At 39.6% G+C, this 25,772-nt stretch overlaps 4 protein-coding genes and 4 non-coding genes across 9 annotated transcripts in view; 2 read left to right on the top strand and 6 right to left on the bottom strand.

Moving 5' to 3' along the window:
- Nucleotides 1–2,141: 2,141 nt before the first annotated feature.
- surf6 (surfeit 6) lies at nt 2,142–5,591 on the bottom strand. Its single transcript, XM_088320296.1, has 4 exons — nt 5,353–5,591; nt 4,196–4,351; nt 3,796–3,881; nt 2,142–2,919 (listed from the first exon to the last, which is right to left on the bottom strand). The coding sequence occupies exons 1-4, from the start codon at nt 5,441–5,443 to the stop codon at nt 2,221–2,223; spliced, it is 1,032 nt and encodes a 343-aa protein (XP_088176422.1). The 5' UTR covers nt 5,444–5,591; the 3' UTR covers nt 2,142–2,220.
- Nucleotides 5,592–5,612: 21 nt separating this feature from the next.
- Nucleotides 5,613–19,632, top strand: surf1 (SURF1 cytochrome c oxidase assembly factor). The gene is made up of 9 exons (XM_088320294.1): nt 5,613–5,748; nt 5,828–5,894; nt 10,007–10,125; nt 11,069–11,151; nt 12,845–13,036; nt 15,893–15,965; nt 16,044–16,206; nt 19,409–19,490; nt 19,551–19,632. Exons 1-9 carry the CDS (start codon nt 5,689–5,691, stop codon nt 19,615–19,617), a joined length of 906 nt encoding a protein of 301 aa, XP_088176420.1. The 5' UTR covers nt 5,613–5,688; the 3' UTR covers nt 19,618–19,632.
- A 340-nt stretch (nt 19,633–19,972) lies between these two features.
- Nucleotides 19,973–23,754, bottom strand: rpl7a (ribosomal protein L7a). Its single transcript, XM_088320295.1, has 8 exons — nt 23,628–23,754; nt 22,620–22,740; nt 21,557–21,706; nt 21,229–21,369; nt 20,772–20,851; nt 20,456–20,586; nt 20,311–20,380; nt 19,973–20,109 (listed from the first exon to the last, which is right to left on the bottom strand). The coding sequence occupies exons 1-8, from the start codon at nt 23,628–23,630 to the stop codon at nt 20,005–20,007; spliced, it is 801 nt and encodes a 266-aa protein (XP_088176421.1). The 5' UTR covers nt 23,631–23,754; the 3' UTR covers nt 19,973–20,004.
- On the bottom strand, nt 20,657–20,734 carry LOC148350922 (small nucleolar RNA SNORD36). The gene has a single exon (XR_015847135.1). It is a non-coding gene; the product is annotated as a small nucleolar RNA SNORD36 (small nucleolar RNA).
- On the bottom strand, nt 20,922–20,996 carry LOC148350921 (small nucleolar RNA SNORD36). Its single transcript, XR_015847148.1, has one exon. It is a non-coding gene; the product is annotated as a small nucleolar RNA SNORD36 (small nucleolar RNA).
- Nucleotides 21,450–21,523, bottom strand: LOC148350920 (small nucleolar RNA SNORD24). Its single transcript, XR_015847156.1, has one exon. It is a non-coding gene; the product is annotated as a small nucleolar RNA SNORD24 (small nucleolar RNA).
- Nucleotides 22,505–22,579, bottom strand: LOC148350919 (small nucleolar RNA SNORD24). Its single transcript, XR_015847157.1, has one exon. It is a non-coding gene; the product is annotated as a small nucleolar RNA SNORD24 (small nucleolar RNA).
- Nucleotides 23,755–24,691: 937 nt separating the features above from the next.
- The window catches only part of usp20 (ubiquitin specific peptidase 20), a 34,024-nt gene continuing 32,943 nt past the window's right edge, over nt 24,692–25,772 (top strand). The window contains exon 1 of one of the 2 annotated variants that reach the window (XM_088356019.1): nt 24,692–25,210. In XM_088356019.1, coding sequence (XP_088212145.1) covers nt 25,133–25,210 — 78 coding nt within the window. In that variant the 5' untranslated portion in view covers nt 24,692–25,132. The remainder of the gene's footprint in view (nt 25,211–25,772) is intronic. The other variant, XM_088356018.1, reaches the window with a different exon arrangement.

Genomic DNA, 25,772 nt, shown 5'->3' with positions numbered 1-25,772 from the left:
TTAATTAATGAATTGTAATATTTGTTATATGGACTGTAAATCTGTTGATTATAAAAAAGGTTGAAATTCTTTTATATATTATCTATTTTTGTTGATTTATAATTATTTTTATGTTTTTCCCTGCGTTTTTCAGTGTTAATGAGTTTGTATGAAAATGAAAATAAAGTTGATTCTTTTACTTTTTTTATTCCTTTTTGTTATTGTATTTTTCTTTTGCCATTTTAGTCTATTTTCATTATTCACCCTCCCCCCCCCTTTTTTTTTTACAAGTCATTCTATGCTTGATGTTACATAATTATTGGTAATGTGGGGATTGAATGACAAAAACAACACAAGGAGTCGTTTAGGACACGAAAGAGGCGGATCTGTTTAGTGAGCCGAGCCAAAAAAGCCAGTTCTCGGAATTTCCATCTCTACAAGTACACTTCGGTCTCAGTGGGGTTTCTTATTTGCTCAGAAAAATTCAAATTCTATGAGATAACTTATTTCAAAAGTAACGGAAATAGTTACTTTCCCTTGATACTAATTACTTTACTATAGAGTAATTATTTTTAGAAGAAGTAGTAACTATAAATAATAACTTTTGAAAAGTAACGTGCCCAACACTGCCCACTTAATAATTGTACGTGGCCAGGGAGTCAAAGCCTAGAGAAGCTCAAGAGAGAAATGAGCTAAAACAATGACTTGCAGTTTTAAGTGTGTACTCTAGATGTCGCCAAAGCTAAGCAACACTACCAATGCTGTATTTGCGGACTATCATCAATTAACCAAATTATATAGAAGGGACCCAACCCATTATTTTACATAAAAGTCACAGATGCGCTATGTAAAGTGTGTAATATTTGACCACGGGGATGGCATTGTGTTGTCTAGCAAAGCAAGGGCCAGTGCCACAGAGCATAGCGTGGCAGCAGGATGGGGGACAAATATGGCGAAAACCTAAATATGGATTTCTCAACCTGTAATTTTTTTTTTTTTGTAAAAATTAATTTGAGTGTAATAATTCAGGTATTTTTGTCTAGTATTCAAATCAATGTGTTTTTTTTACAGAACAAATGTTTTGTGTCCCACTAGGAGGAAATAAATATGACACACTGTGCCTTGAAGGCAATCCTAACATTTTTTTTTTTAAAAAGAGCATTTGGGTTTCTTTACAGAAGTGTAAAGAAGCTTCCGCACCTTTCTATTATATATCTTAAATCCAACAGCCAAGTTTCAATATTCAGGTAATTATTTGCATTGAAAATTAAAAAGCAAAACTACTTAAATCATAAAATCAATCATTTTAATTAGTGTTTGGGGGTTGTTTTTTTTTTAATTTTTCAGTCTGCAGGAGTTTCCCTGAGTTGAATAAACAGTAATGAAAATGAATAGAATTTGTTTGGCTTCATTTTTTACAAATGCAGTTGATAAACACAACAAGCAATTACATCTTAGTGAAGGAAAAAAATATTGAGGGGAGAACCCTCAACAATTATTTTATTATCAAGACCAAAATCCCTAAATCAAAATTGTGAGCCCCTCCCCCCCAAAAAACAGCTTCTCTAGGCTCCAGCTAAAGCACACTTTTTATGCAATGTTTACTAGTTTTCTCCCCACAAGAATGTTTTTTCATACAGGGAGGCTTTCGAGCAAAATTAAGTCCACACCCATGCCTTAAAGGGACACTGTGTAATATTAGAGCAATCAAAAACTAATGCTTTAAAAGAAGTGTTAAGTAAAATACAGATTCTTTGAACTTCATGTATTTAAAAAAATATATGTTTTCATAAAAGTCTATGTATTATTGCTTATAATTAAATCAGTTTGTTTTTAATGAAGGACCTCATTTTTACCACTTGAAAGCTCTAAATACACAATGTCGGGTAAAAAAAACAACAAATTATTTGGTGGTTAGCGCGCAGGCCCATGGTGCAGAGGTTCAGCGTTCAAGTCCAGCTACCGCAGCCGGCCCGTGTTGAGTTTGCATATTCTCCCCGTGCTTGCGTGGGTTTCCCGTTTCCACCCACATTCCAAAAACATCCCCTGACGTCATTAAATGCAAACACAAAACTCGGATACATAATCGAATGAAGACTCATACACAAACACTCACATATTGACTAAATACACACACAGACAAACAGACTCAAAACACTCGCTACCTCTTTGTCATTTTTTGTTTATAACATAAAACCGGCTAGCAGTGAAAATGCAACGCAAAGCAATCCAGGTAGTCAGTTACAAATTGATTTTCTGCAAGTCCTCAGCCAGAATCCTGCCTTTCTTCCTGGCCTTGGCCTTCTTTTTCTCCACCTTGGCGTTCTTCCTATTCTGGATGTTCTTGCGCCGCTTTTCCTGCCTCTTCTGCATCTTCATGACAACATTCTGACTGCGCTCGTTCCACTGCTTCTTGCGGCGGTCACGCTTCTTCTCTTTATTGGCAAGGGCGGTCCGCAGCATGTTCTCGTCGTCCTTGATCTTGATGCCCTCAGCCTTGTAGAGAACGTTGGTCCACTTCATCTTGGACTCCACCTCTTGAGCCCTGGCCTCGTCCTTCTCTCGCAGCTTTTCCAGCTTGTCTTTGCGCGCCTCCACCCGGCTCAGCAACTGTTTGTAGTTGTGTCCTGACAGCGGTGTGATTTGGCCCTTGATTTGCTGTTTCTTAGCCTTTCTTTTCAGGTTTTTGTCCTTGTGCTCCTCGTCCACAGTTTCCACCGTATTAAAGATCACGGCGCTCTCCTGTCGTTTGGCGACGCCTGCGGGGGCCACTTCTGGTTCCTCGGTCGTTTCTTGCTTAACCTCGACCGGCTTACTTTGGGATTCAGACAGCTTCTTCATCCGGAACTCCTTCTTCTTTCGTTTCTTGCGCTCACGCTCCATTTTCCGCCTGGCCCGCTTGGCTTCAACTTCCTTTGAAGGGGCCTCCTTGGAAAGTCCCTTTAACAAAAAAAAAAAAGATATTTAAAAGGCAAAGCTCATGAATCAGTTCAGTCTGCAGATTTCCAAATATCGTATTTTTCAGACTACAAGGCAGATTGCAGTGGATTAAAGAAAGGATGACTGGGGCCTTGTATTGTGTGAATTTGGGGAACAACTCTCTCCCACCATTCAGTTCATTGAAGATGAGTCGTGGCTTGGTCGTCCAACTCGACAACGACCCGAAACACAGCCATGAAAACCAAAGAGTGGCCCCGCAAGAAGTATATCAAGGTCCTATCATGGCCCAGCCAGTCTCCGGACCTGAATCCAATCTTTGGAAGGAGGTCACACTTCATGTTTTACCGCGACAGCCCAGAAACATGATTGATCTAAAGAAGATCTGTGTGAAAAAGTGGGCCGGGATCCCTCCTGTAGTGTGTGCAAACCTGATGTAAAACTACAGGAAACGCTAGACCTCTGTAATAGCAAACAAAGATGACTGTACCAAATATTAACATTCGGGTATTCAAAAACGTATTTGCAGCTTTAACACACAAATAAATCTTTAAAAAAATCTGTGATGTCTGGATTTTTCTTTTTAGGTTATCCCTCTCACAGTTGACATGCACCTACCATGAAAATTTCAGACCCCTTCATGAAATCTAAGTGGGAGAAATAGCATATTTTCTTCATTGTAGTTTTATGCGCCTTATGTATGAAAAATATACCACAAAATACAATTTCTTAAGGAGTGCAACCTACAATGTGGTCCGCCTTACAAAGCGGAAAATACAGTAAGTATATGAAAAATGTCCTCTTCTTTGATTAAAGACAAACATACCTCATTAAGAATAACAATTACAATTTGGAGTTTCCATAACACCATCTTTCTACCTGTGTTTTTGCCTCCTCAATCTTCTCATACAGCTTCTTCCGCAGAAAATCCACAGTGGAGACGGTGGCCTTTGCAATTTGTTCTCCTAAAGACGAAAAAGGACTGTTCTCACATGTTGTTAAATTTCACAGATTTTTAAAATTATGACTCAAGAATGAAGGGCCCAAAAAGAGAGAGACTATTATGTGGAATTAACAAGCTTGGCTTTTGAAAGGAGCCAACACCAATAACTTATCAAAGTAATTAAATATAAAATGATATTAATACACAACATAGTTGGACCAACAGAAAGGGACATCAGGGTGAACCGGGATGTTTTGCCACAAGGATTTAATACAATATACGAATTAATACGTGCAGATTTTAGTGAATTTAGAATGTGTGAGTGACTTTACGTACCGTTATCTGTCGTCCGTGTATCTTTCAAGTGTTGTTTATTTTGGGACACTGGACTGGAAGGTGTGGCGTTGGACTTTTTCTCATCTTTGAATGACTTTTTTTTGCACTTTTTCTTCTTCTGCGACGGACCACCATCTTTTTCGCCCTTGAATGGTTCTGAAAGAAATATGAGAAATATGATTTACTTGACAATGGACAATGAAGTTTCCCATCCATCCATTATCTGCACCGCTCAGTAGGGTCGCGGGGATGCTGAGGCCCATCCCAGCTGTCTTCGGGCAGTGGGCAGGGGACACCCTGAACTGGTTGCCAGCCAGTCGAAGGGCACACAGGGACAGATAACTCACTTGCTCATTTACTTCTCGGGACAATTCAGACCGGCTAATTAACCTGACATGCATGTTTTGGGAATGTGGGGGGTGCCCAGAGGAAACCCACGAGAACATGCAAACTCCACACAGGAAGTTCGATCTCATGACCTCAGAACTGTGCCGCACAAGTGCTAACCACTGTTCCACCGTGCTGCCCATTAAAACATATATATCAATCCTACGAATGGCAGCCACTCCAGCAGCTCCCGTGTTATTTTCGATTGTTCTCGATTGTTCTCAGCTCAGGGATGCTGCTGGAAATGTGAATTTCCCTTCGGGGATGAACAAAGTATCTATCTATCTATCTATCTATCTATCTATCTAATTGAGATCTGTTGTTTGTGGTCAGAATTAGAGCAAAATTTGTCCAGGTTCTTCCCAATACCACCCTGAACTCCCATCTACAGCGTTCATGTGGATAATGTTCTGTACAACTGTTATTGTGAGGATGCACACATTTATAAATTAATAATACGCTATATTGTTTTGATGACGTTTTTATTGTATTGCACATTTTTACCTTGTCAAATTGCTTTACTTGCATTGAAAGGAGAAGCCCTCCAATTATACTGCAATATAATGACAATAATGCCCATTCATATTAAAACATTTAATATCGCCTAAACAATTAAAATATCGTTAGCAATGGATTTAAATACATCTAGAGATATGCAATTTAAAGAAAATATTTGTCATTTTGTCACTTTGAGAATAAATCGATGAAATGCATTTTAATGTCCTTATGGGGGAAGATGTGATTCATGACACATTAAAAAACATTTTTACCGTATGGCCTCTTCTTAGGTTCCAACTCCGACTTGTTTAACACCTTACTCGTAAGTTTCTGGATGTACGAGTCTCTGGCAGCTAAATCCATATCAAATAGCGACTTTTCCTAATTTTGTTTTATTTAGTTTAATTAAAACGGTAGTCATTCCATTATAGAAGCAAATAACCAGAACACACGTGTGAGAAGGGGAAAGAATGAAAGTGATGGACCCGGAAGTATCGAGTCCGAAAACAGGATGTGGTAACAGAAAAATAGCCCCGATCGATCTTGCTAGCATTAGCATTGTAGCATAGCTCTTACGTATCTGCCCCGGTAGTGAAGGTTGTGCCGGGATGTTTTTGTTAAAAACGGTGCAGTTTTCCTACAGAAGAGCGCTGACTTCGATAAAACACGTGCGTTTTTCTCAACGGACTTAAAATGAAAAATACTGTTTTTATGTCAAACGTGTGTTGAATGATTTTTTTTTTACAGACTGATGTTGTTGAAATCAAGAGGGCGTTTTACCTGCCCACAACACTTCCCTTCATACGAGCAAATGGTATTCTAATTTACCCTTTTCTTCAAGTGATTATGTATTCTTTTTTATTCATTTGAATATTGCAATGATTACCCTCTTGTCTTTAAACAGAAAATATGGGTGATGGATAAGAATATATATGCAATAAGAAATGTACCGTAATTATATCAATAGTAAGTAGCCTGATAGCAGTTATATAGTATTATTAAGTAAGTACAATAATTACAAATAAATACAAATCCTGATAAATCTGACATCATTGTAGTTACTAAAGAGAGCTTTTTTAGAAAATAATTTAAATTGTTACTTTAATAAAAATTCTCACCCCATCTATTCAAGTTTCCCATCCATCCATCCATTATCTGCACCGCTTATCCTCAGTAGGGTCGCGGGGGTGCTGGAGCCCATCCCAGCTATCTTCGGGCAGTGGGCAGGGGACACCCTGAACTGGTTGCCAGCCAGTCGAAGGACACATAGGGACAGACAATATGATTGCTAATTTTACACCTAGGGACAATTTGGACCGGCCAATTCACTTAACATGCATGTTTTTGGAATGTGGGGGGGAACCGGCGTACTCGGAGGAAACCCACGCAAGCACGGGGAGAACATGCAAACTCCACACAGGAGATTCGACCTCATGACCTCAGATCAAGTTCCCCTACCAGTGAAAATATGGCAATGTCATAATAAGGTCTCGTAAGGGGGTTGAAATAATTGGAAATGCTTGAATTTTGTTTTTGTGTTTTCAAGGTCTGTAAAGTGCTTGTATTTTGGGTGAAGTGGTTGTACATGTTCGAAATTGTTGCCATGTTTCTCGGCGATCTCACTCGATAGATGTATTAAATGAAGAAAAATAAAATGTGTCTCCTTGAAAAGGAAAGCCGAAAAAGAAGAGTTATTCAAGAGTGTAAGAAATCCACATACTTGTAAATGCATCACGAATGACCTTATTGAGGCTGCAATGATGACACGTGCCAGGAGATGGCGTCAGGGACTAACAAAGGTTCAAAATTACTCTGATTGTACTCTGATTGTGATCCGAACACGGAAATGGATCTTCCGTAGCGAGCGATGGCGGTGTCAGGGGCGTAAAACTAGTCGGTAGCCAGGACTGGGAGAGCAAGATGCGGTCGGGGTCAGAAACGAGTTGTAAGCCAAAACGGGAGAGCAGACGTGGTTGGGATCAAAAACGGGTCATAGGTCGGGACCGGAGAGCAGACATGGTCGGAATAAAAGTGGGTCGTAGCCGGAGACAAACGGGAGCAAAAAACGGGACAGGCGGGAGTCAGGACCGAAAAAAAAAGGCTTGCCGTGTAAAAACAGAGGTTCGCAGACGGGCTGACAGAACTCGGTTCAAATACTGACAAGGAGCTAATCAGAACCCGCGGAAGTTGGCGCCAAATGAGCGAGCAGAGGTGATTCACATCGATAATCATCACAGAAATCACTTTTGAGCATATTGAAAAGGTTTTACTTTGGCAAAATGACTTTTTATCTTCTGAATGTTTGTTTACGGTTTTATCCGTTAATAATTTGTCAGATCATTTTGGCCTAATAAGCTTTTCAATACCTGTGATATTCGGAAGATTACTGTTTTAAATCCCTGGTTAATCACCCAAAACACCAGCTCGTTTACGTAAAAAGAAATAGCAACAGTAAGACACTAGCTAACTTGTTATATCGAGTGTCTTTGGGGTGACTCGTACCTACTTAACATAAGATTGCGCGGAAATACATCAAACTTACCTTGTAAAAAATCCCCACGGCAAATCCTGGAATAGTTTAGGGGCTGTGAGTCCCTCCGTTTGATTTGCCAATAAATATTTCCGTCTTCTGTCTTTGTCAGAAGGGATACAATTCTAAATCGGTCTTTGAACATTGCCAACAGCACATCAATACATCACTAGGTAAAAAGTGGTGGTTATATTCTTCTGCCGTGGTTATTTGGTATTTATTTCAACTCAGCTGCCTATTCAACTGCTGTGCGCTCAAATGCTTCTGCAGTTGTTTTCCAGCAGGAAAGGCATATTCAAATAAAAACCATGAAAACAAAACCTGACCCCCCCCCCCCCCCAAATAAAATAACATTTCAGGATATCTCTGGCTTGCGATTATATCATCAGCGCTACTATAAAATCTAATACTCTTGATGTGTTTATTTTTTTCAGCATATTTATTAAATATAGGAGATATAAGTTTGTTGTTATTGGATGAGTGCTAAGGAGATATCATGGGATAGCAGTTCCTTCTTTTGACTCATTGTTGTTCTCTCTGTTGACTATTTTACATAGTATATATAAATATATATATATATATATAAATATATATAGATATAGATAGATAGAGAGAGAGAGAGAGAGATACACAGTGGCTTGCGAAACAATTTGGCCCCCTTGAACTTTGTGACCTTTTTACCACATTTCACACTTCAAACATAAAGATATAAAACTGTAATTTCTAGTGAAGTATCAACAATAAGTGGGACACAATCATAAAGTGGAAAACTTTTTATTGGATATTTTAAACTTTTTTAACAAATAAAAAACAAAAAAGTAGGAGTGGAAAATTATCCAGCGCCACTGAGTTAATACTTCGTAGCGCCACCTTTTGCTGTGATTACAGCTGCAAGTCGCTTGCGGTATGTCTCTATAAGTTTTGCACATCGAGAAACTGATATTTTGGCCCATTCCTCCTTGCAAAACAGTTCAAGCTCAATGATGTTAGATGGAAAGTGTTTGTGAACAGCAGTTTTCAATTCTTTCCACAGATTCTCAATTTGATTGAAGTCTGGACTTTGACTTGGCCAATCTAACACCTTAAAATGTTTTTTGGGTGAACCATTCCATTGTAGCTTTTGCTTTATGTTTTGGGTCATTGTCTTGTTGGAAGACAAATCTCCATCCCAGTCTTAGGTCTTTTGCGGACTCCATCAGGTTTTCTTTCAGAATGGTCCTGTATTTGGCTGCATCCATCTTCCCATCAATTTGAACCATCTTCCCTGTGCCTGCCGAAGAAAAGCAGGCCCAAACCATGATGCTGCCACCACCATGTTTGACTGTGGTGATGGTGTGTTGAGGGTGATGAGCTGTGCTGCTTTTACGCCAAACATAACGTCTTGCATTGTTGCCAAAAAGTTCCATTTTGGTCTCATCTGACCAGAGCACCTTCTTTCACATGTTTGGTGTGTCTCCCAGTTGGCTTGTGGCAGACTTTAAACGACACTTTTTATGGATATCTTTAAGAAATGTCTTCCTTCTTGCTACTCTTCCATAAAGGCCAGATTTGTGCAGTATACGACTGATTGTTGTCCGATGGACAGATTCTCCCACCTCGGCTGTGGACCTCTGCAGTTCATCCAGTGATCATGGGCCTCTTGGTTGCATCTCTGATCAGTTTTCTCCTTGTATGAGCTGAAAGTTTAGGGGGACGGCCCGATCTTGGTAGATTTACAGTGGTCTGATGCGCCTTCCATTTCAATATTATTGCTTGCACAGTGATCCTTTGGATGTTTAAAGGTTGGGAAATCCTTTTGTATCCAAATCCAGCTTTAAACTTCTCCACAAAAGTATCTCGGACCTGCCTGGTGTGTTCCTCGTTCTTCATGATGCTCTCTGGGCTTTAAACAGACCTCTGAGACAATCGCAGTGCAGATCCATTTATATGGAGACTTGATTACACACAGGTGGATTCCATTTTTCATCGTTAGTCATTTAGATCAACATTGAATCATTCAGAGATCCTCACTGAACTCCTGGACAGAGTTTGCGGCACGAAAGTAAAAGGGCTGAATAATTTTGCACACCCACTTTTTCGTTTTTTATTTGTTAAAGGGGTTTAAAATATCCAATAAAGTGTATTCCACTTCATGATTGTGTCCCAGATTTTCACAAGAAATTACAGTTTGATATCTTGATGTTTGAAGTCTGAAATGTGGCAAGAGGTCACAAAGATCAAGGGGGCCAAATAGTTTCACAAGCCACGGTATGTATAATATATATATATATATATATATATATATATATATATATATATATATGTATATGTGTGTGTATGTATATATGTATAATGTGTATATATTTTTACATTTATGTAAATTACAGACGCTCTAAGGTCTTGGTCTTAATTCCCAGTCAGGTGGATAGGACAGCGGTTTTCCTCCAGTTCTGTGGCCGCGACCGGAGAAGATACACTTCTTAAATGGTTTCTGCTGCTCATCCCGGCAACAACCTTTGGCCTCGGCACCTGGCAGGTAAATGAGAAGTTTTGAAATATTTCTTAAAATGTTTTATTTGTTAAAGAAATTCGTCAGGATTTGAAAATGTTATTGGAAAATATGGTTATTTTCCAAATGGTAAAACCTTCTGTTGAACATTAAATATTAATTTTGTACAACAATTAATTTTCATCTAAAAGAATTGTACAATTTATATAACACAATTAAATGTGAATGTGTACTTTAAGGTTCTTTTTTTTTTCAAATAATTGTTAATTACACTATAAATCAATCTATTCAAGAATACCTTTTATTTAGATGGAAGATTTTCAGTTTAGGTTATACTTATTTTTAGTAGCAGTAGTTACATATTACATACATACATACATTACATATATTCTAGGAAATAACATTTTATATTGGAGCAAAGTGTTGTTCCCTTAAAATATTTTTGAAACACATGGGTATTTCTTTTTAAAGATTCTTCCAGTATTTCTAAATATTTTCATTAATTCAGTCATTATAGAACACAGAGCATTATTACTATGTTGTTACTTTGTTATTATAATGTTATTAACCGGTTGTAGTTATTAGAAATGAAATGAAAATGAAATGAAATTTATTATTAGAACTTGTGTTAAGAAAAGGCCCAGTCAACCTCTAAAACGTCATTACAGTTTGAAATTAAATGTCCTAGAAAATAACAATGACTGATCAGTGGTGAGCTATTTTCAGAACCAGTCTTCCGGCTACTCAGGTGTTTTAAGGGGGGGCTACCTGGTGCCCGTGAGCACCACGTTGATGACCCCTTGATTCATTTTTACAATTTTTGTAGTTTTCATAAAAAATGCGTATTTTGTAAGTTGCTTATGACTGGCGCTGTAAACCACAGAAGAGTTTTAGTATTTGGTAGCTCTGACATCATTTGATCGAATATTCATAATTAGTGTCGTAACATTCTCATTTCATTTACATCTAGGTGAAGCGTCGGCAGTGGAAATTACAGCTGATTGACGAACTGAACAGACTCACCACGGCTGAACCCATACCACTTCCGATCGAGTGAGTGCACCGCTTATCGACGTTTGCATTAGAGGTAAGATCGGGCCTAAAAAAAAAAAATCCAGCCCAACCCGAAACAGGCCCGCGGGTATCAAAGCCCGAGCCAGCCCGAGCCCAGACAATTACTTGATTTGCAGGACCAAGCCCACAGCAAACCCTAAATTACCTTCTTTATTTGTGAGGACTCGAGAGGAGGAGAGGTGATTTTTAATAACTAAAGATTCTCTTTTGTAATGAAATCTAACTTAAACAAAACTGGATAAATATTCACATCTTTTATATGTTTGTGTCTGCAGAAGCTACATTAAGCGCCTATTTTACATTATTGACTGTCTTATTTTAAGAAATTACAGGAAACCTAAACCACAGCAGCAGTACGTCCTTAACTCATTCAATGCCAGAAGTTTCTTTCAATCGGAAAAGCCAGTGCCAGCCAATTTTTGCCGTTTTGACTAATATGTTAAGGCCCACTAAAAATGTAGTACTGTAGCTATATGGACATAGGACATATCAAAAGAAAGCTAAAATCCTCATCATTCATTAGAAATGAAGTGTGTTTCTAGCTTTTATTATTGTTTAGTAAACAGCAGTTGAAATACTCGTTTCCAAGAAAACTTCGAAGAAAAACAGCTTTTTGTGAAAGGATGCATTTTAAGCAGAACTTTCACTTTTTTTTGCATTAGTGATACCTCCAATATCTAAACAATGCTTTCCATAAACACAACGGCAAAATAACGTTTTACTGCAAGAACACTAAAATGGTGCTCAAACTATGAAGGGACTTTGCAAGAACTTTTTTAGCGCTCAGTTTTTCCGTTGAAAATATCACACGATTTCAGTCACCAAGGCGAACACGAAACGGCATCCCTCTCTCACCAGACAATGAAGATGGGATTTTATCTTTTCTTTTTTTTAATGGAAAAATTTTGTTGAGGCTCTGTTGCCCATCAGTGCATGCCTTGCTAATATAACCACAATTTTACACACACTTATTCGCCGAAAAATGAAAACATCAATTTAGGGCTTCCGTTATGTGTGGACAAAGATCTGATCGAAGCAACTCCTGCCATCTAATGGTGATTTATCAGACTGAAATCATTCCCAGAGGCTTGATACTTACTAAAGAGCTCCACCAAACCCTTTAAAATATATAACACAAGAAAAACGTATTAATACGTTGTGACATTGAATAAGTTAACAATCTAGAACGTGGCACTTTACAAGAGAGAGAGGCACAGAGACAAAGAAGAAAAGTGTCAGGTAGAGAATAGTCAGACAGAAAGGGGTTCTTTAAATTGACTATGAACAAGTTTAGTACAGTGGGTGTTGTAATGGGGCAATTTCTGTTTTTTTTTTTGAACCACGCTGGAAACGCCCCAACGCATTTTGATGTTAGAGTAGCAACATCACAGTGAGTTGTGCACAGGGTACTGATTCAATCACGGTATTTCTTGGACATGATTGCCCACACTACTAACTTTGACAACCACAGCGCATTACACACTCATCCAAATTTTTATGCTCAAAATTAAAAAACAAGTCAGTGAGAGAAATGCCCGACCCGAACGTAGAAATTGACATTTTAGGCCTGACACGGGCTAGATTTCGGGTCTGACTCGGGTTTAAGATCTTACCTCTGGCTTGCTGGTAAATGGGACGTGCTGGCGCCTAATTTAAGGTCTCGCCACTGCAGTCCGCTGGAGCTGAAGGGCCTGGAGTACAGGCGGGTACGTGTCCGAGGTCGCTACGAGCACGACAAGGAGCTCTACGTCCTACCACGTTCCCCTGTGGACCCCGAAAAGGAGGCCAGGGAGGCGGGACGCTTGTCGTCCAGCGGCGAGACGGGCGCAAATGTGATCACGCCCTTTCACTGTACGGACCTCGGGTAATGCAAAGAGAAGACTCCCTTTTTGAGAATAAATACAAAATGTAATTTTGTTTACTTATAATGACTATAAAGTGCATTGGCCCCTTTACCTACTTATGATATGATGGTACGAGATGTCTTTACGACAAAACTCTTGCCTGATATGCGAAAGAAAATCCAAGTTACAAGGTTTTCCAGACACTACCACTAGAGAACGCTCACCGCTAACTTCAGCTCGTCTCACCACGTGCGGTTATCGCCATACAGACCTGATCCCGCAATCTCGTTTTAAATCAAATTTTATCTCTCGCGCTTCCTCACTCCTCCAAAATCACATATAAATTCCTGAAATTCACCATGGTAAGTGATCATAATAAAGTTGAATATGTTTTTTTAAGTTGAGAACGTGTTTTTTATGTTATTATTGTATTTTTATGTTCGGTTTCTTTAAAATGTGCTTTTTGTGACCGAGAAGCTGTGTTTCATGGCTATTTAGGGTTAACTTTGTGAATTTTTGGAGGCGGGTATCAGATTAATTGGTTTTCAGTTATTCAATTCGGGGGAAAACTTCTTCAAGATAGGGGGAAAGCTTTAACCTTTTTTTTAAGAAAAAAATTGATCTCGTATGTGAAAGGGGCCACTGTATATTTGGACCAATTCCCAAATTTGGAGTATTCATTGTAATGACACCACACACCGATACAATCACAAAAACTGAAAACAAAAGAACAAGAAAATACAAAAAATATGGTTTCCATCACAAGTACCGATACTTTAAAAAGGCTGTTATCTGTACTCGCCCATCCATACTAAAAACATCACAATATTTCTGTAAAAAAGTCATTTTAATCATCTATCTATCCATCCATTATCTGCACCGCTTATCTTCAGTAGGGTCGCGGGGTGCTGGAGGCCATCCCAGCCATTTTCGGGCCGTGGGCAGGGGACACCCTGAACTGGTTGCCAGCCAGTCACAGGACACACAGGGATAGACAACTCACTCACACCTTCACACCTAGGGACAATTTGTACAGGCCAATTAACCTGACATGCATGTTTACGGATTGTGGGAAGAAACCGGAGTGCCCGGAGTAAACCCACGCAAGCACGGAGAGAACATGCAAAGTCCACACAGGAGGGTTTGATATCATGACCTCAGAACTGTGCTGCACATGCTGCCCCATTTTAATCATGTACATGCAAAACTTTTTAACTAATAACAACTGCATTTTCAAACAAAAATATTAACACAGTACTGTACTTACATTTATTTGACCACTAGATGTCACTGTATGTTGTAGTGCAAGAGAAAACATGTGCCTAAAAAGCCCAAGGAAGAATCCAGACTCCTGGGTCTAACCCACACCATTTTCCTTCTCATTTATTCCCCATCATTATGCAAGGTATTGTCAACCCAGACAATTATTTAAGCTCCCTGTAGGTGAGGTTCATGTTATGTTAAATAAATACTATGAGTACTCAAGGCAATCCATGTTCATATGAAAACGGGTTTTCCCCCCACCACTAGGTGGCGCTAAATAATACACACTGTCCCTTTAAATAAGGCTTCAAGTCAGAAGTCCTGCCAAAGTTTTATTCGGACAAGGAGAAATACACATCAACACTCAGTATACATTTCTGATTACTCATAAGCATTTGGATTGCCATATAATATTAACTTAGGATGCAACGGGAATGCATCATTTCTTCCTCAACGACACAAAACAACTGTTTTTTTAAATACTGTACAAAAATGTAAACATAATTTTAATAACTAACAGAAAAAAAATTTGTTGAAAGGAATTGCTTGTGCTTATTTTTATAAATTGGAAAAATGAATCATAGTACCATTAAGTTCTAATGCAGATGTACATATAATATTTATTTACAAGGGAGGACTGTTTTCTGTCATAAAAGAATAAAATCGTGATGTGTTCATCTTTAAAGGGACAGTGTGTAATATTTAGTACCTCCTAGTTTACTGGTGTCAAACAGGCGGTCCGCGGGCCGGATCAGGCCCGCTAGGGGATTGGATCCGGCCCGCGAGACAACGCTCAGAGAAGCGCAAGAGAAAGAGAGCTGTAGGTTGAAATAGGTCCACTTGATGTTGCCAAAGCCAGGTGCCTCTCACAAACACTGCACTTGTATTTCTCTCTCTCTAATCTCTCTTTCTCTCTTTCTCCATTTTTCTTTCTCTCTATCTCTCTCTGTCTCTTATTCTCTTTCTTTGTTACTTTTTGTCTCTTTCTCTCTGTCTTTTTACCTTATTTTGCTCTCTCTTCATTTTTTCCTTAACTCTCTTTCTCTCTCTCTTGCTTTCCCCTTTCTCTCCTTCTCTCCTCTTTTCCTCTCTTTCTATTTCTCTTTGGATTTCATTCTTTTGCTTTCTTTCCCCCTCTCTCACTATTTCTGTTTTATCCTTTGTTTCTCACTCTCTCTCTCTCTCTTTTGTCCCACCCTCTCTACCTTTCTCTCCCCATCTTTCTCTTATTTTCTTTCTCTCTTTTTTTTCTTTCTCTCTAATCTACTAAACCGGCCCCCGAGAGAATGTTTGTTCTATCGTGTGGCCCCCGAGCTTAAATGAGTTTGACACCCCTGTCCTAGTTGTACAAAAAATATTGAAATGAATGATATACATGACCGATCAGTACAATGTTAATTTTGACGGATATTCATAGGTCAAGAAATTTGTATTCCTTTTACACAGCTAGATCCACACCTGGTAGTCGCTGCCATGTTTGTCATTTTGCTGCTATGCTATCCTCATTTGCCGCTGGATTTCGTTCACATGAGACGATACAGTGCAATCTAGTGGCCCAATATTAAGATTCTCTAAAATGTGCTTAATATATATATGGCAAATAACGTCCTCAGCATCACCATCCTGGTAAACCGAGGCTACGTTCCCAAGCAGAAAATAAGACCTGAGAGCAGGATGAAGGGCCAGGTGAGACTATTTGATTTTTCGACAGATAGTTTTTGATTCAATGAGCGATGTGCATTGTTTGTTTTTTGGCGTATTCAGGTGGAGAGCGAGCTGGAGGTGGTCGGGGTGGTACGGCTGACCGAGCCCCGCAGGCCCTTCATGCCCCAAAACGATCCCGACCGGAACCGTTGGCACTTCCGTGACTTGGAAGCCATGTCAGAAGTGACAGGAGCTCAACCCATCTTTATCGATGCCGACTTTGGTAATATTTTCTCGCATGCCACCAGCGGCGGGGAATGAATGACCGTAAATTCCCAGAGCGCATGCGATTAAAAGCCTCACGTGTACATTTAAGGAAGAAAGGCAACTTAGTTTTTGTACAAGCCGCACCAGATTTTAAGCTTGCAGGCTTAAACAGCCGTAAAAATGAACTTATTCACATCAGCGGGGAAATGTCCAGTACAGAAGAGTAACACTTTGCGCTGCAATTAAAACATCTGTTTGCGTACTGTGTACGCAACTGTCAAATCTTGATCAAATGGTGCAGCAGTCAATGTTATTTTAATTGGCATCAGCATATGCGCAGGAGTGCTAAAACATTCTCAAAACAAAACTTAATGTATTGTAGTAAAATTCAGAAGCCTGTACAACAGGGGTCGGGAACCTTTTTGACTCAAAGAGCCATAAAAGCAAAAAATATTCATTTTATTTTGGGAAAGAGCCACACCATATATTATGAGACAAATTTACTAAATTGCTAAACCCGCGCCCCAGACAAAAGCTTAGTCTTCAGCACATTTATTTTTGATGATTTGATAAAAATTATGAAAAGAGAATAATGCCAGAGCCTCTGTCCCAAATTCAACAAACAGACCACTTTAAACTTGTCTCTTTCTTGCAATGACTCAAGATCGGTTAAACTCCTTTTGACCCTTTTTTTCATACATATTGGTTTCAAAACCAGATGCAAGCATTTATTTTGTAAAAACGTCACAACATTCTGAGAATAGGGAGCCTTATGTGCTTACCTTTGGCGAGAGATGGAAGGGAATGCTTGTACTTTTTGCATAGCTCCACCCATCCCTCCCACTCACCCAATCAAATGACTAAGTTCTCTTCCGGTGTTATGGCGTATTTACAGTTCTGTGGATTCATCATAAAGTATCTGAACACTGAACACAGATTATATAGTGAACTTTTAAATAAAGGATTCTTTAGCGTTGTACAGCCAAAACGAGTTTTTTTTTCCCCTTTTTTTGTGTGACACCTTGACTGTAAATTGTAGTGAAAAACGTGCCCTATATATACTGCGAAGTGTTTCCTCTGCATTTAGCTTTGGTTTGGCTTTACGTGTACCTGAATAGGATAGACAATTCTGGTTTTGAACAAGATGGAGAAATTTTGCATGCAATCAAATTGGTCACTGAGCCATAGATACTCATAGAAAGAGCCATATATGGCTCGCGAGCCATAGGTTCCCGACCCCTGCTGTACAATCACAAAAGCCTGTACGCATGCTGAAGCGTGCGACTGTTCCTAAGCTATCACATCCCTAGCGCACGACTAAGTGGTGTTGGGTTTAGCCAAGTGCTTGAAATCCTTAAAAATGCTTGAATTTTAATCTTGTTTTCAAGGATGAAAAGGGCTTGAACTTTGGGTGAAGTGCTCATAATAGCTGAAATTGTTGCGGCTTCTCCAACAAGTTTGCTTAACAATGAAACACACTTCTAAGGTGGTTTCACTTTGCCATCCCAATTTTTCATCCCTTGTGGTTAATGGCAGCTGGCATGAGTTTGTAGGACACTCTACAGAGGAAATTATTATTATTATTATTACTATCCTATCAATTGTCATCGCCCCCCTACTGGTCACGCGCAATAAGACATGTGCATGCTACCACACCTAAACCTGGCATTATGAAATGTCTATCAGTGCAAGGATTACGAAACAATTACGACCATGCAAAATATTTAGGTAGCGTTCCAAAGTAGTGAATTGTATTGGGAAGAACTTCCAACAACTAAATGTAAGCCCCATATACCTATATGAGGAGAGATTTATCTCAAACACAAATATAGTCGCAATTCACTTAAGATCTAATTAGCATGTCTTGATAAATGTACATGCAAGATAAAATAATCACATATGTTGGGGCGGCAGTAGCTCAGGAGGTAGAGCGATCGTTTTAGGATTAAGGGATCCCAGTTCGAATCCCGGCTTGTCCGTGTTACATGCCGAAGTGTCCTTGGGTAAGACACTGAACCCCCAATAAGCAGGTTAGCGCCTTACACCAGCTCAGTAGCCTAGATGGTAGGGCGCCCGCTTTGAGACTGGGAGGTCGCTGGTTCGCGCCTCGGCCGAGTCATACCTGAGACTTATAACATTGGTAAAATGGCGGCGCCCTCTGTTGGCTGCGGCTGCATCGGCTCGCTACAACGGGTCAGGTGTATCGACATTTCGTTCTTACAAAGAATGACAATACAAAGGAAATTATTATTATTATTATTATTACATGGCTGCACAGATCACGGCCGCTGTTGGGAAATGTGAAGCACAATGTAAAGCGCTTTGGGAAGTCATTGACTTGAAAAGCGCTATAGAAATGCAGATCATTTCATATGTAAATTGCGGGTATATTTGTGGCTCAGCAAAATACATGATTCACACCCGATTGCTACTTTGAACAGTACTGGAGGAATGGAAAAGCTGGCTATGAAAGTCAAGTGCTTGACTTTGGCCATGCTCAAGGTGTACGAATCCTGGATGGAGAGAACAATTACTGCTACATAAGAAAATAATCTTTGGAGTCTTTCTAACAAGTAGTGTCAACTGATTGGGCAGCAGTAGCTCAGAAGGTAGAGCCCAGTTCGAATCCCGGCTCATCCGTGTTACATGTCGAAGTGTCCTTGGGTAAGACACTGAACCCCCAATAAGCAGGTTAGTGCCTTACATGGCTGCAAGGCCGCTATTGGGAAATGTGGAGCACATTGTAAAGCGCTTTGGGAAGTCATTGACTTAAAAAGCGCTATATAAATGCAGATCAGTTCATTGAATATTTACACGTGGCAGTAGGTGATTGTCAATTTTTTTTTACGGGCCAAAAACCGTGACGCTGTATTAGGTTATCAGTCTTCAACTGTCAGCCGGATAATTATACAACCCTCCATAGTGACTCATGTCGGCAAGTAGTTTTGGGGATTGTAATAGTAGCAATACTTGGGTCTCTTTTGACTTTATGTGCACAAGGGATGGGAAAGCTTAAGATTGCAAAGCTCAGCATGCAGATTGAACAGAATTTTAGTAAATCAGTTTTTAATCCATGCTTATTTGAAGTCTAACAAGAAACTAGTACTTAAAACAAGCGTTCTAAATCTAAGTTGTACTACAGTTCCCATTCCTGAAGGTATGACAAAATGGAAGTTTTCCCGTGATTGATATTACTTGAGAGAGCTTCTGTATTGCAGGCAGCACCATTCCAGGCGGTCCGGTCGGTGGGCAGACGAGGGTGACACTGAGGAATGAACACTCGCAGTACATAATCACCTGGTGGGTATCGCGTCGCAAATGTCATTTGTTCTTGACCCAACGTACATTTTTTCTCCCAAGGTATGGCCTATGTGCGTCCACCACCTATATGTGGTATGCCAAGTTCATCAAAAAGATTAAAGTGTAAAATGTAGCAGCTGAATCTGTCTTGAATTTTTTTCCACTGTAAAAACTACAAGCTTTCTTTTAAAAGTGAAGACCCCAACAAATAACTCAAATACATGTATGTTGAACAGCTCCTAAAATTACTCACCAATTCTTCGTTACACAATTATACTCTTGTTAACAGTGTTTTAACAGCATGCCCCTTGTAGGGCTTTTCACATTCACTCATTTTCCAAGGCTTTTTGTCATCATGGTTAAAATTTGCCAACTAATGACTGCACTTGCAGTTGCATCAAAAGCCTCACTGAATTTTGTCAGACAACAGGTTGAAGACAAAACGGGTATCCTGCTCATTACCCCCAAAAAACAAACTCGTGTTCGAACATAGAATTTTATTATTCCAAACAATTTAACCGAGCTTGGTGGCCAATTCTTTAGCCCTCGACTTCTCCAGCTTGGCAATGCGAGCGGTGGACTTGGGGCCCAGGATGTTGCCTCCCCAGTGACGGCGAATCTGAAAGACAACCAGAAAATGTCAATGTTGTGGCCACCTTGAGAAGAAGCTTTTCATTTATGGGATTATTTAATAAATGAAAACGCACAACAATTCATTTACGTGTCAACATTGATCATCATGACACTTAGATGGAAAGTTAACAGTACGGGTACGGCTCAGGCTGGAGACATTTGATTGTAATGTTACAAGAAGTCTCACCTCCTCATGTCTGTCATTGTAGTTGGTCTTGATAGCTTCTACGAGCTTGGCGAGAGCGCTTTTGTCCTCACTAGGAAGCAAGAAAATCAATTCATTCCACGATAGGATTCCAAATGTTAGCAAATGAGTGAATGTCTTCTCTTACGGGTTGGTCTGCGTAAAAGCCACAGAGGTGCAAGTCTTTCTGTGCACCAATTTGCCCAGGCGAGCTTTCCCCTTCACGATGCAGTAAGGGACACCCATTTTGCGGCACAGGGCAGGGAGGAAGACCACCAACTACGAGGAGAGCGGGAGAATTTTAGGCGGTTTCCCCAATGTGGCACGGTTCCCACTTGGGATACATCTCTTGGCTCAGGGTTAAAAAGCTCCAATGTTTTGATCCACACGGAATGATTCAGGTGAAGAAATTCAGACATCATTGCCAAGGGAACAGATTTATAAAGCAAATTGTGTATGCTCACTTCAATGGGGTCTACATCGTGGGCAATAACCACCAGCTGAGCCTTCTTGCTCTCCACCAGAGTTGTGACTGTGTTGACACCTGGATGGGTAAAGCATGGTCATATTAAACATCCGACAACTGGAAGGCAAACACTTTTAAAGTTTTGCCCAATGCTCAGGGTTAAAAAGCTCATAAAGCATCACGATGAGTTTCAGGTGAAGAAATTCAAGTCACATCACAGCATTCAGGCCAGTTTGAGGCCCAGTCCACATTTAACAGGCCAATACAAAGTTTTATGGTTGACCACTGGAAAACACAAGCCCCCATAACACTTATTTACATATAGAACACGTTGATTAACAATGGATTCTCACCAAATGATCTGTGTCTAGATTCTCCACCTCACCATGTAATATTTCACTAATGTAAATGTGAACCAGGCCTCATTTAGCAGATCCTCTCTTTAAAAAGATTACCTGCGCGCAGTATGGGGGGCCTTTTTGTGGGGACGTCTCCTTTACCAGCCACCTTCTTCTGAGCGCGGGCCAGCAACCTCTTTTTCTTGTCGAGTTTAGTCTCAGGCCTGTACTTGTGTGCCAACTTGAAAAGCTGGGTGGCTGCATGTGAGATGCACAAAGAAAACTAAATATCAATACATATACCAACAAGTGAAGCCTAGTAAAAAGACACTTAAGGATGCATCAGCGATCTTGGTGGAAAATTGTCATCATAAGTGTTAAGATAGCAAATATTACATTCACATCATCTGCGAAGAAGGGCAGGCAGTTTCGGGGGTCTTCCTACCTGTCTGTCTGTCAAGAGCCTGGGTGAATTGGTTGATGGCAGGGGGCACCTTCAGGCGCTTGTACAGGATGGCGCGCTGCCTCTGCAGGCGGACGTAGCGAGGCCATTTCACAAAGCGCGTCAAATCCCGCTTAGGTTGAACATCCTGGCCTGAATGAACACAATCGGAGCAAATTGGACAGCACATCAGAACAGAAATGCAACGAGTAAATGGTGATGAAAAATCCTGAATATCCAGTTTAAGGTCCATGTATTAGCATGCTCATCATTCTCATGAGTAAGACGCCTGTGTGGCGCAGCAGTAAACGGATTTTCACTACTCAATTTAACCAATTTTATCATTTTAATGAACTAAGTCTTCAAAACCCTGTACTCTTAACAGTTTTTGGATCATAATCTCATAGAAAATGTAAGTATCATACAATTTTAGCCAGGTAAATAAACCTAACAAGGGATTAAAACAGCTCAGACCAACTTTTACCTCCAAAAATAAGCCTTTTTAATCAACCAACAATGCAAGCTTTTTCAAACACAGAGCGGTGTTTTTCCACACTAGGTTAAACACTACATTATACATATGGAAATAAACTTGAAATGTAGATGTAGTTCAAATTTTGCCCACAGAATTTGATGACAAACACTGATTCAACAACTGTATAGAACTACTAAAAATTTAAATCTGTTAAAACCATACGCGATAATCTTACAATGTGTAATCCCCAAAATTATATTTAATTGATTATCGATTAGTTATCAATTGTTCGACATACTGTACATTATTTCAGCACACCAGTGACTTTAGCATTATCAAGCAAAACTAATAAGTACCTGTCAAAGCAGACAAGTTAACATATGGGCAAAATCAATGAGTATACTTGTACATGGATGCAACGCTGGACCTCAATGATAGAGTAACTGCTTACAAAGATTACTCGATCATTACAAGTGCGCATCAGCGATCTTGGTGGAAAAGTCATCTTCAGCGATGTGTAAGATAGCAAATATTCAAGTTCATCATCTGCGCAGAATTTCATGATATACCAAAATTCTTAGACAAACCCACCAATGCCAAAGTTTTTGGGCCTCTTCTCGAACAGAGGGTTGACCACTTTCTTGATCTCTGGCTTCTTAGCCACCACAGGGGCGGGTGCCACCTTTTTCCCCTTTGGCTTCTTTCCTTTGGGCTGTAGCAGACAACAGAGGTATTAGATGGTGAATTTTCTACAAAGTAAATAGGAGTGCCATCGACAACAAATCGTCAGAGTTGCTGGCCTTATTTTGAATGGGTACTACATTACCTAAATTTAGGTCTTTATCAAGAGGTTGACCTGTGGCGTCTTACCTTTAGTACAATACTTATTTGTTCATTGCGTTATTTTAACTTGGGTCAGTCTCCAAACACAGTTGCAAATATGTTTGCCAATTAATCCTGACAAGTTCTTAATCCCGATTTCCCTCTTTTTAGTCCGGAGACATGGCAGTCCGGGGTAAACATGTAATAAACTCGTAGCAACCATTTTAGCCACAAAGTTATCAATGACAAGATTTGAAAAGAAGGACAAACAATACTGATACTAGAGAAATTATTGGGGCATTGCCCCGATACCACAAAAACCTGAACATCGTCCTAAGAAATACTTATGAATGTAGCTACGCCAAATATTAATGCAGTTAAATTGTACAATAAAAAAAACTTACGTTACTAGCCTCGCAGACTTAGCAGGCCTCGCCGTACAATGAGAAATGCTACTACCCCGAGCTAAATTAAACTAAAACGACTACGTGGGAGTCAGTGGGAACACAAGGGTGAAACAAAATTCCACTCACAAATTACCCATTTAAAAACGCATGCTATTTTAAGGAATGAAGCTAGCGACCATAGCTAATAGCACCAGTGAGATGCTTTCAAGTTTAACAAACGTACAATCAAACAGTGGCTACAAATAAGGAAGCATAACTGTAAAACAAGTCTTTGGGGTATGTTATCCAAGTTCCCAGTATAAGACGTTGTAAAAAGAAAAGGATGTAGACAGATACCACGTCGCTGAGAAAATTGCAGCTATGTACCCACCATGGCGGTTGAGGCGAAAAGGAGGAGCAAGGACTGCTGGGAAAAGGAAATACTGCAATGCTTCGCTATCCGGCGAAGTGGTCAGGATTGACTGACCTGGAATCAGTTTGATCAACCTGCTCTTCGATTTATTCTCGCACGCAAAACCGTTTCTTGCATACCCAAGATCAGTGTTACCTCGTTAACGACAACAAATCATTTTAGCCGTAATGTGACATTTCTATGTATTTGTTTTTAAAATTATTGATTACAAGACGATCAAAAAACTACAATGGTAATTATAAAATGTTTTATGGTTTTTTTCATCACACGTTCCAGTAATGTCACAGGGATAGCTCATCTGACGTAGGGAGGGAAACTACGGCTCTTTTTGGAGAACGGGCTTTTTGGACTCGGCTCACTTAAAAGAGCCGACGCCTCGGCTCCTAAACGGTTCTTCTGATTTTTGTTTTTAATGATTAATTACCAATAATAATTAAACCAAACACCAAAATAATCGATTTATAAAATGTTTTATGGTACTCTTTTATGTTAGTGAAAGAGCAAAAGAAAAAAAAAGAGAAAGAACGAAAGAGAAAGTGTGAGAGCGTAAGATACAGAAAAAAGTGAGGGAGAAAAAGGAAAGGTGAAAAGAAACAGAAAGAGAGACCGAGAAATATAAATAGAAAGAGAAGGGGGAAAAAGAAATAAATATAGTAAATGAAGTTAGAGCAAAAGTAAAAGAAAGAGACAGAAAAAGTGTGCAAGAGAGGGAAAGAAAGAAAGAAACAAACAAAGAAAGAAAGAGACAGAAACATAAAGAGAAAGAGAATGAGGAAAAATAAGGGGAGAAAATAAATAGAAAAGTTGAAAGGAAGAGACAGAAAGGCAATCAAGGAAAAGAAAGAGACAAGAGAGTAAAAGGGAAAGAGACAGAAAGAATTAAAAAAGAAAGAGATGGCGCGCATTTCCACGGGAGCCGCCTCCTCCTCACTGGTGGGGAGCCGATTCTCGACGTCACTACCAAGAGTCGGCTCATAAAGGCATTTTGTTCTTCAACGACACATAAGAAAGAGTCACTTATTTCGCCTGCAACGTGACGTGGAATCGATGACAGGATGGGAGGTGGGAGTGATTTGTTTTGTATTTCACGGGGGGGGGACCTTCCTCTATTATCATTCTTAGCCTCGTCCCTTACCTCGGTGATCTGTTAAATTGCATTAAGATGTTGTACTGTTGACAGTTGTCCCACGTCACGGTATGAACTTAGAACATCATCGTTAGAACGTCATGGCCGCGGCCAGTGTTTTTGCATCTTTACAAGCGTCTTATTTTTCCTCGAACGACCCTTCCTCTCCAGGAGGCCTCTTCTTTTCCTCATTTTTTAAATTTGAATTCGAAAGGGATTAATTACGGCTACTTGAGAATTGAGGCCTCTCATGCTGTCTTGTTATTTGTGTGTTGTCATCGTCGAAACTAGCGTTAGCTTGTCATTCGAGTTGTAGTTTTGTAGCTAAACTACAAAAATGGCGGAACAGGACCTTTGTCCTCACCTGGACTGCATCGGGGAGGTAACAAAAGATGATCTTCTTCTTAAGTCCAAGGTGAGTGGCGTTTGTTGGATGTTGATGATGTCAAACTGAACATACAGAATCAAAGTGATTCAATTGATTTGGATTGAATATTAGCCATATACAATCCACATTTGCAAAAAAGACATTGCAGTTATAAATAGATGCAGACATGTATTTGAAAAAAAAACCTTCATTAAACGTAGAGTATTTTTTTTTCCAAGTTTAAGTTATTGTATAGAGATTTGGGAAAATCCATAGTACATACTAGAGCAACATATAATCGTGTATGCAGTTACAGAATAAAGCTATGAGGGCTGTGTATCTGGGTACAAAGAACATACAAAAAACTGTTGATAAAATCCAACATGTTAAAATATTAAGATATAGTGAAACTTAAATCCCCATTATTAATATAAAAAGCAAGTAAGCACCCACTCCCAACAAATCGTTAGTTGTTCCTTTAAAACCTGTCCTACTCTGGTGAGGATAAGGGACACAGATGATAGATAGATGGATGTTTCTATACAATATTGTCACAGACTCGCACAAACATTGAAAAGTCACTGGGCCACACGAAAAGGTATTAATTAAT

This window comes from Urocampus carinirostris, chromosome 16 (genome assembly GCF_059441175.1).
Source record: "Urocampus carinirostris isolate Australia breed hairy pipefish chromosome 16, RoL_Ucar_1.0, whole genome shotgun sequence".
In the NCBI taxonomy this organism is placed as follows: domain Eukaryota; kingdom Metazoa; phylum Chordata; class Actinopteri; order Syngnathiformes; family Syngnathidae; genus Urocampus; species Urocampus carinirostris.
The sequence above is the reverse complement of the archived record's forward strand: the minus strand, read 5'-3'. Positions and strand labels throughout refer to the sequence as shown.